Source organism: Malania oleifera, chromosome 5 (genome assembly GCF_029873635.1).
Source record: "Malania oleifera isolate guangnan ecotype guangnan chromosome 5, ASM2987363v1, whole genome shotgun sequence".
Lineage (NCBI taxonomy): Eukaryota > Viridiplantae > Streptophyta > Magnoliopsida > Santalales > Ximeniaceae > Malania > Malania oleifera.
This window is the reverse complement of record NC_080421.1, coordinates 43,446,789-43,456,826: the sequence shown is the minus strand read 5'-3', so window position 1 is coordinate 43,456,826 and position 10,038 is coordinate 43,446,789. Positions and strand designations below refer to the sequence as shown.

The 10,038-nt window shown below is 36.1% G+C and overlaps 2 protein-coding genes across 2 annotated transcripts; both read right to left on the bottom strand.

Annotated features, from left to right (window-relative positions):
• Positions 1-6,513: 6,513 nt before the first annotated feature.
• On the bottom strand, positions 6,514-6,987 carry LOC131155948 (uncharacterized). The gene has a single exon (XM_058109402.1). It carries the CDS (start codon positions 6,985-6,987, stop codon positions 6,514-6,516), a length of 474 nt encoding a protein of 157 aa, XP_057965385.1.
• Positions 6,988-7,535: 548 nt separating this feature from the next.
• Positions 7,536-9,403, bottom strand: LOC131155070 (probable leucine-rich repeat receptor-like protein kinase At1g35710). Its single transcript, XM_058107982.1, has one exon. It carries the CDS (start codon positions 9,163-9,165, stop codon positions 8,455-8,457), a length of 711 nt encoding a protein of 236 aa, XP_057963965.1. The 5' UTR covers positions 9,166-9,403; the 3' UTR covers positions 7,536-8,454.
• Between the last annotated feature and the right edge of the window lie 635 nt (positions 9,404-10,038).

The window sequence follows — 10,038 nt, the reverse complement described above, 5'->3', positions numbered from 1 at the left end:
GCACAACGTGGTTCGTCTTCAGGCAGAGATGATACCAACATTGAGAAATGGTTGGTAACCCCTCATTCAAAGCATATATATTGAACCCGTCTTTAGTCTATAGAAACAATATTCGGTAGGGTTCTTGATGTTCAGTTCATCAATACTGAGTTTCTTGAAATCCTACCAATATTCCACAACATAGGATGGAAAAACTTCATTGTGTATCAAGCTAAAGGGATCTTTCCAAACATTGTCAAGATATTCTATGCTAATATGGTTCAAGGGAAGAATAACTTGTCAACTGAAGTCAAGGGTAAGAAAATTGTTCTCACCCTCAAACGTTAGCTCCCATTCTTTACATTACTATAGGAGAGTTTGAATGCCCCACATTAGCCCAATCTTTGATACTTCAACAAGATTTTACACTGGAAGAATTTTTACCATTAATTATGGAAAATGAACCAACTTATTTTGGACATCCCCCACTATATAAGCAACTTAAATTGAAAGCATAAATCCTTCAAAAGAACATCACCAATAACACCCTACCACAAGCTAGATCATATGACCATATCTTGTGTATAGACTGTTTTGTATCATGGTGTTTGTTAAAGGGGAAGAAACTTGATTTACCTAGCCTTATTATGAAATGGATGTGGGCTAGGATGGACAGAACTCGAGTCACTCTTCCATACGGTGGTGCTCTTAATATGATTTTTGCAAATCTAAATATCACCACTTCATCAGAATTTTTCATCAAAAGAACACGCTATGACCTTTTTACCTCCATGACCCTCAAACAGATGGGATATGAAAAACGTAATCAAGAGTGGTTCTTAAAAGGAGGTAGACATTAAAGGACGACAACTATACCTTCTCCTCCACCTTAGGCTCAATCACAAGGACCTGTAGCTGAAGCCCCTTCTTGGTTCTTATTGTTCTATACTAAATTGACATCCTTCAGCCATGATATGTGTGAAGGTCTTAAGTCTCTTCAGGACAACTACTCTTCCTTAGATTAGCGTCTTACGTGCATTGAGCAAACATGGGGTAGTTATTCTCATGGTGACCCTATGGACACTAGTTCCATAACTCAAAGTGATGATTCCTCGGAAGAAGCATCTGAGAAAGGAGATAAAGAAGGAGATGAAGAAAAGGAAGAATCGGATGATGGTAATGAAGAATCTGAGGATGATGAAGAAGAAGAAGAAAATGACAATGAGAATTAAGAAGAAGAGGATGATGATGCTGATGATTGAGTTTCTCATTTCCAAGTTGTATTTTGATTTTGCTTAGTTCACTTTTGTGATAAGTTTGGTTTGTATGACTATTGACTCTTGATGCCTATCTATCTATATATCTATGTTTTATGCTCTTTGTATTACTTCCTCTTATTTCTTTTTGATTGATGTCAAAGGGGGGGAGATGTTTTAGAGAACAAAAATATACAAAAGTATGATTTTGACGTGATCCATATGCATATGCTGAATTAATGATATGAGCAATGTTATGATATATTGAATATACAAAATTATGAGTAATATGATATACTAAAAATGCAAAATTATGAGTATGCAATGATATGGGCGATGTTATGATAGACATGACTTTTTGAGTTTTGGACTATTATATGGAAACTTCACTTTAAATCTATTATATGCTTATTGTAAGGGGGAGCCTTCTTTTTAAAGGTTTTCTTAATTTTTACTTCTTATTTGTCATCATCAAAAAGAGGAGATTGTTGGCCTAACAAGGCTTTTACATCTTGTTTTGATGGTAACAAATAAAGGAAAAGTTTAACGTGTTTGTGTTGAAGTGATGATATTTCAAGAACTTCAAATAACCACGATTCAAAAGAACTATCTAAGGATCACTAAGTATTCAAAGACATATTACAAGGTGATCAAGATAAAGCTCATGGAGACTTAAATCAAGAAAGAACTCTATGAATAAATGATGATCATGAAGATTTTAATGAGTAAGAAAGTTTTCATTTTCTAGGAAAGCTTCATGTAAGTACTTCAAGTATAAAATATCATTTTAAATGAAATGAAGCTCATTAGGGGATATACATGAACTTAGAGACTTTAAAACCATGAAAAATGTTTTTCAAAAGTAAGAAAGTAAGAAAGCCAAACATTTTTGAAAAAGAGAGAAGAAAACTGATTTCAAACTGTTCAGACGACTGAGGTCTTATCCTTAGGAAATTGAAGATTTATTGAAAAGAAATTAGAATAGGCAGTGTTGCTTCTGGCACCTGACCCTATATCTTTAGGCACTTAAACCCACTTCAGGTGACTGAAGTCGCACCTTAGGCAACCAAATTTCAGCAATGGCCAGATTTCTCAAACTTCTTGATTTCAAATTTAATTTTCTTGTGCCCTAATCCTTTTAGAAACTTCGGGCGCACTCCAAGTAAACTTAGGCAGCACGAATGAGAGTGTTTCTAAGCCTATAAATACATGGGTTATGAACTTTAAACTTATCGAGAGTTGAATAATCTCTCAAATCTCTCTCTCTCTCTCTCTCTCTCTCTCTCTCTCTCTCTCTCTCTCTCTTAAAGTCTTCTTGCTATTGAATTGCTGACTGAATTGCCATGAAATCACTGAGATATTTTTGAGTATATCAAGTCTTCTCTGAATTATATAATCTGAGTTCTTGATCATTATCAAGAGAAGTAATTCGGTGATATAAATCTTGAGCTTTCTACTTCATTCTTTTGATATTTTTGAATTGAAGTATATTAGTTTTCAATTGTACTAATCGGCTCTATTTGAGAGCATTCTTTGTACATCTATTTGATTTGTATCTTGTAGATATTGATGGTTCAAGGTTATTTGGATTGTTGGCTAAGCGTGGGGATATTCCTTAGAGAGACAGGCTCTAGTCTAATTAAAGGAGTGACCAAGTAAGGGAATATCACTTGGAAAGGCGGGCTCTAGCCTACTAAAGGAGTGTGTAAATGGTCTTGTTCTGTTCGATAAAGGAACTGATTTAGTGGAATTCTTTGGTGGTTTGCTAAAGGCAAGGACATAGGCTGGGGATAAGCTGAACCTCGTAAAAACCGTTGTTACACTCTTTCTTTCCCTTGCTCTTTATTTTCAGCACATATATTAACTGCGTGGATGTTTTAAATTCCTAAATCATATATACTATGTAAATTTGGAAATTAAGTAAACTTAAAGTTTAATTTTGATTTGGGATTGTGGAAACCGAAAGAGAGTACGTTAGTTGATTAGTACTTTATAGAAACCTCAAAGGGAGTATGTTGATTGGTCAACACCAAAACATAAATTAACTAAGAGTTTATTTGAATTCTGAATTTTGAGAATAGTGTGGATGTTTTGTTGAATATCGAATTGAGAAACAACTTAAAGTCTCTACAGGGCTTACAAATTCATATATGCAAGGCTGCAAACAAACTAACCATCTCGAGTTCTTGGAAAAGATAAACGAATTGCATAATATATCTTGATTAAATATTTTGTGGATTTGATTGAGTTTTTATTTTGCGTGGTTGTGGATTGTATGAAAAGAATTAAGCTTTTATTATGTGATTGCTAAATCAACAAGAAATCAAGAATTCGTTGAAAGAATTAAATTAAGTTAAAAAATTCATAAAAAGTTTTAAAAGGAATTTTAATAACCCAATTCACCCCCCCTCTTGGGACTACACCTTTGTTTTTAGATAATGTCATCAACATAGACCAAAAGAGCTGTAAAATTAGCACCATTAACAAGAGTAATAAGCAAAAGTTAGCCTTTGATTGAGTAAATCCATAGGAGAAAAGTGTTGAAGTAAGCTTGGAAAACCATTGACGTGAAGCTTGCTTTAAACCATACAAGCTTTTAGTCAACCGACAAACCATATTCATGCATTGAGCTATTAATCTAGGAGGAAGCTTCATATGCACTTCCTCATACAAATCACCATGAAGAAAAGCATTATTCACATCAAGTTTGTGAACAAATAGATTCTGGGAGGCAGCAACAGCAAGTAAACATTGAACACTAACAAGCTTAGCAACTGGTGAAAAGGTTTCAATGTAATCTAGGCCTTCACGTTGAGTATATTATTTGGCAACCAAACGAGTTTTGTAACGTTCAATTGATCAATATGAACGATATTTAATCCAATACACCCATTTATAGCCAATAGGTTGATGTGTGGGAGGCAAATTAGTGATAGTCCATGTATTATTTTCTTCAAGAGCCTTAATCTCAGCAACCATAGCATCTCTCCAATGAGAAAATTTAACAGCTTCATGATACAACTGTGGTTCCTTAGTGGAAGAAACATTAAGAACAAAAGAGTGATAACTAGGAGACAGTGAAGAATATGAAAAAGCTTAACTAATATCATAAGGCATACCTAAAGAAGGCTGAGAGCAATGAAGAATAGACTTGCTTGGCTATGAAACATTGGCCAGATTACAGTGATAATCATGCAGATATGAAGGAGGATGGCGAATAGAAGTAGAACGATAGGGAGGTATAGAAACTGAAATATTAGAAACATTAGAAGTAAAATTAGATGGAGAAGCTAGAGTGTGTGAAGGAGAAACCAAAGTGTTTGATTGAAAAGAAAAAGAAATATCATCAGAAGGTCGTGGAAGAACTAAAGAAGAAGAAAGAAAATCGAAAGTTGAGGTGAGAAAATTTGAAGGAAGAGATGAAAAAAGGAAAGTGTGTTTCATAAAAAATAACATCTTGTGAAATAAAAATTTCATAGCAAAAGGATAACCAAGGAATACATACTTCCGAGTGTGAGAATAGAACTTGTTACGAAAGGAAGATAAAGTTGATGCAAAACACAAACATCCAAATACTCGTTAATGTTTATAAGGGAGTTTAGAAAAGAGAACTTCAAAGGGAGATTTTTCAGAAAAAAAAAGAGTATGCATTCTGTTTATAAGATAGACTGTAGTGAGGGTACAATCTGCCCAAAAAGGTAAAGGAAGGTGAGCTTGAAATCGAAGAGTACAAGCAACATTAAGTAGATGTTGGCGCTTTCATTCCACGACTAAATTTTGCTGAGGTGCAATAACACAAGTGCATCGGTGGATGATTCCTTTTGAAGCAAGAAAATCATGCTTAAGAAATTCCTATCCATTATCAGTGGGAAGAATTTTTACAAATGTATGAAACTCATTTTCAACAAGAAGAAAAAAAATTATGGAGCATACATGTCTCACTTTTATTTTTGATTAAAAAAATCCATGTACATCGAGAGAAGTTATCTACAATAGAAAGAAAATAATGAAATCCTTGTAATGAATCCATAGAAAAAGGCCCCCAAATATTAGGCAGAACAATTTGAAAACTAAATGTAGTCACTGAAGTGCTGGAAGGAAAAGGCAAGCGATGTTGCTTCGCCATTAGACAAACAGTACAGGGAGAATTATTTGTAGACTTAAAAGAAAGCAATTCAAGAAGCGGCAATAACATGGAATCAGATGGATGACGAAGCCTTTTGTGCCAAATATCTGAAGAAGAATCTGTAGCAGTAAAGCACTTTGGAGCTGAAATAGACGGTGATATCAAATGGTAATGGGCATTAAGCAATTTCCCCAAGCCAATCATCCTCCATTGTTGTAGGTCCTGTATGAAGCGAAAAGAGAAAAGAAAAATAAAGGAACATGAAAGATCAGAAACCAATTTACTAGAAAAAATAAGATTGAATGTAAAAGAAGGAACACACAAAACATTCTTTAAAACTAAGAATCAGAAAGCACAATATTACAAATATGAGTAACAGGTGCATGAAGACCATTAGGAAGCATAACAAAACTTGAAACAATGGATGTAATTGAAGAAAAGAAAGCAACCGAGTTAACCATGTGATTAGTGGCCCCGGTATCAATAATCCATGATGTGGAAGGAGAATTAACTGTGAGAGAAGCAAAAGTATGAGATGGAGATGAAAGAATACCTGTTATGTGAGTTGGAGTTAAAGAAGTTCCAGTAACTGCTGAAACTGATGGCTGAATGAGAGCTAACAATTGTTGACATTGCTTTTGACTAAAAGGTAATGATGGGAAATCAAAAGGAGGCTTAGTTGAAACATTGTGAGCTGAACTTGGTGCTGCAGATTTAGATTTTGTAGATTTGAATCTGGGAGGAAAACCATGCAATTGATAACATTTTTCCATATTGTGACCTGTTATACCACAATGCGAACAAACATGACGCTCTTTCTTGATGAAAGATTTTGTGTTACTACATATGGAAGATGGTGGAGCAGAGGAACTGATCATTGCAGCTGAGTTGAAAAGAGGAGCAGATGAAACTGCAATCTATCGTTGACTCTCTTCTTGAAGCAAGAAAGAAAATACTTTGTTGATCGGTGGAAGAGGATCAAGTAAAAGAATCTAACCCCGTATGTGATTATAAGATTCATTCAAGTCCACTAGAAACTGCAAAACATGATCGTAGTGTTGAAAGTCCACAACATATCTTGTAGCACCGAAAAAATAGGCAGGAACACAATAACAGAGGTGGAAAAGGATGATAGCTTTGAAGTTCGTCCCATTAGCCTTTCAGCTGAGTATAATACTGAGTAATGGAAAATTGACCTTGAGATAAATCTGAGATAGCTTTCTTGAGTTGAAAGATGCGAGGACCACTGCTGCGAGAGAAACGATCGTGAAGATCCAACCAAATTGCACGTGCAGTGGTTGCATAGATTAAACTGGCTGCAATTTCTTTAGAAATTGAATTGAGAAGCCATGCTACAACCATGTTATTACAACGGCTCCATGGATAGTGAAGAGAATCAGAAATTAGTTGTTGAGGGAGAGATCCATCAGTGAAAGCTACCTTATTCTTTGCTTTCAAAGAAGTGAGCATTGATCGACTCCATGTATGATAATTATCTCTAGTCAAGACTTGAGAAACAAGAACAACACTATGATGGTCTGAATTACTGAGATGGTATGGATTGATAAAATCATCAATGGTTGATGAAGAAGAGGAAGGAGAAAATGAAGCTGGAACTTCGGCCATTAGTGAAGCTTGAAAAAATATTTCAAAAATTTCTCTGATACCATATCAAATTTACGAAAATGCTTCAATTCAATTATATCAAAAATAGTTTACAACAAGGTATGTTTATATACAACAATTCAATAATTGAGCTACCAACTCAAGAACTAAAATGAAAATAACAACAAATCAGAACTACCAATTGAACTACTAACGAAATAACTAAGTTCACAAATAATTGAACTAATTAAATAATGATTGCAGGCTGCTGCTGCTGCTAATTGAAAACTGCTACTGCTGCTAACTGCTGCAGGAGATGAGCTGCTGTATTATAATTCATAATATATAGCATGGTCAAATTTTGTGATTTAATACATAGAATTGATATTTTATATTTTTACTATTTCTATTAAAAATTCACTTTCAAAATTTTATTCGTCTCTGTTAGTGTAGGTCAAAGGTAGGATTGAGAGAATATAGCCAACCCCTGCCGATTGAAAAATAAAGTGATTTTATCCACCAATCCCATTCATAGAAAAGCAAATGTTAAGAAAAAAATCAAAACCAAATTATTATTTTATATTTGAAGAAATCTTATATTAAACTTGGATGAGATATAATATAAAATTATATTAAAATTTATCGAAACCTCTCACACCTAAACTTTTTTTGCACTTGTTGTAGTGCTTGCCTAAACTCAGAGAAATTACATGTCTTTTTTACCGTTCTCTTATTATTGCCCCCCTTGGGTTCAAACATAGACGGATACAAACTTGAGCATATAGCACAGAGTGATCATTCAAAGCCCCGCCTAATGACAAAACTCACCCATTAGAGGATATTTGTTGGGGCAGCAGCAGGACTGTTGCACGGATTCAGTCCTGGTGCATTTCCACACAAACCTGGGTTCCCAGCATAAACCGTTGATCGAGCGTTTTGGAAGATTGCACCAAACAGTTTATTAAAGGAGAAATCAATGGATTTCAAATTAATCATGTTGGACAGTGTCGCTGGGAGGTTCCCCGTCAGAAGGTTGTGGGAAAAGTTGAGGTTCTCCAATAGGGCGAGCTTCCCCAGGCTTTCCGGAATTACTCCTGATAATGAATTGCCGCTGAGATCCAAGATGTTCTGCAAACCTGTTAAGTTGCCAAGCTCAGGGGGTATGCCGCCTGACAGACCATTTTTACGGACAATTAGGCTTCATAAGCCCACGCACTTCTCGAGCACTTTAGGAATGGCTCCAGTAAAATTGTTACCCGACAAGTCAAGGTAGTTGAGCTTGGTTAAATTGCCTAAGATCTGAGGGATCTCACCGGAAAATAGATTGTCCTTGAGATCGATATGTGAAAGAATTGGATGGTCTCCAAATGCATCTGTAATACTTCCCGTGAATTTATTCTTATCCAGTCGAACTCTAATTAGTCCCAAGCAACTCTTCAAGCATGCCGGAATTGACCCAGTGAAACTATTGTTATTCACTGTAAGATACTACTTAGAAAGACCACTACGTAGCTTTGGTGGCGGTATCCCAGAGAAGTTGTTATTTGAGAAGCTGACAAAGCTCAAGGAGGGGATAATACTCCCAAAATCCTGTGGAATGATGCCATCCAATTTATTGGAGAAGACAGAAAATAACTGTAGAATGGAAAGTTGAGAAATGGTTTCAGGCAACTCTCCATGCAATTGATTACTGTTGAGATCAAGGGTAACAATGGATGCGAGATTTGCAACTTCTGGAGGAATTGTGCCAGTCAGGCTGTTAGAGAAGAGTTGTAAAGTTGGGAGGTTTGTGAGATTCCACACTGCTGGAGGAATTGGACCAGAGAGCTGGTTTCCAGAAAGGCATAATCCTAGTAACTCTTTTACGTTCCCAATTTCATCCGGGATTGATCCAGTGAGATTGTTATTGTATAAGAAAAGGTAATTAAGCTTAGTTAGTCGGCTTATTTCGGGTGGAATAATGCCAGTCAAGTTGTTGTTCTGAAGTTGTAGAGAGATCAGATTGGTCAAACTTGAGAGCAAAGAAGGCGAGATCCCCCCAGAAAGAAAATTCTCAGATAAGCTCAAATCAGTTAACTTGGTTAGATTTGCTAAGGATTGAGGCAAGACCCCGTGGAGGGAATTCTCAGCTAGATCCAAGTCGGTGAGGTTGGTAAGGAGGCCGAGGTCAGATGGAATTGTGGAATTCAACTCATTCATCCTGAGGTCTAGTATCTGAAGTCCTGTGAGTTGGCCCAATGAAGAAGGAATGACCCCTTTAAGTGAGTTATTATATAACTCAAGGATTTCAAGGTTGGAAAGCAAACCGAGATCTTCAAGAATAGAACCATTGAATAGTTTATTTCCAAGTCGAAGATCTTTGAGGTTGGGCAGCTTGGAAATATTCAGCGGCAATGGTCCTTGAAATAAATTTGTAGTGAGATTGAGGTACTCAAGCTTGTCTAGATTGGTTAAAAACGATTGGGGTATTGTTCCAACCAGGTGATTTAACGATAAGTCAAGGTACGTCAAGTTTAGGCAGTTGAATATGAACTTTGGTAGCTCTGATGTAAGTTCATTTTCAGACAAACTAAGGTGAGTAAGCAAAGGAAAACTAGAATTCTCAAGCAACTCTACTTTTTCCAAGTAGTTTGATGCAAAGTTCAAGTACTGTACCTTTTAAAGATTGCTAATTGTTTGGGGGATGACACCGGTGAGATTGTTGTTGAATAAACTAAGGTGCTGAAGCAGAGTTAAGTTTCCGATCTCTGGAGGAATGGTGCCATTAAACAGATTGTTTGACAAGTCCAATAAAGTGAGCTTGAAGAGGCTGGAAATGGCCGAAGGTATCAAGCCTCCGAGGTTGTTTTTACTGAGGTTTAAGTTGATGAGATTAGGAAATGAATTGAAACTGAATTCCGTAAGTGTTCCAACAATGTTGGTACCAAAGAGATTTATTTTAGATACAATGTCGGATGAGTCGCAATTAATGCCAACCCAGTCGCATATGCCTAAGAGGTTGGAGAGGGTCCAAGAAAGGAGAGAAGAAGGGGAAGAAGCCCAACTGTTCTTCCATCTCATGAGAGCTTCTCC

Bases quoted from the DNA above. Each gene is read 5' to 3' on its own strand.
- LOC131155948 (XM_058109402.1), bottom strand. From the start codon at position 6,987: ATGGCCGAAGTTCCAGCTTCATTTTCTCCTTCCTCTTCTTCATCAACC.
- LOC131155070 (XM_058107982.1), bottom strand. From the start codon at position 9,165: ATGAATGAGTTGAATTCCACAATTCCATCTGACCTCGGCCTCCTTACC.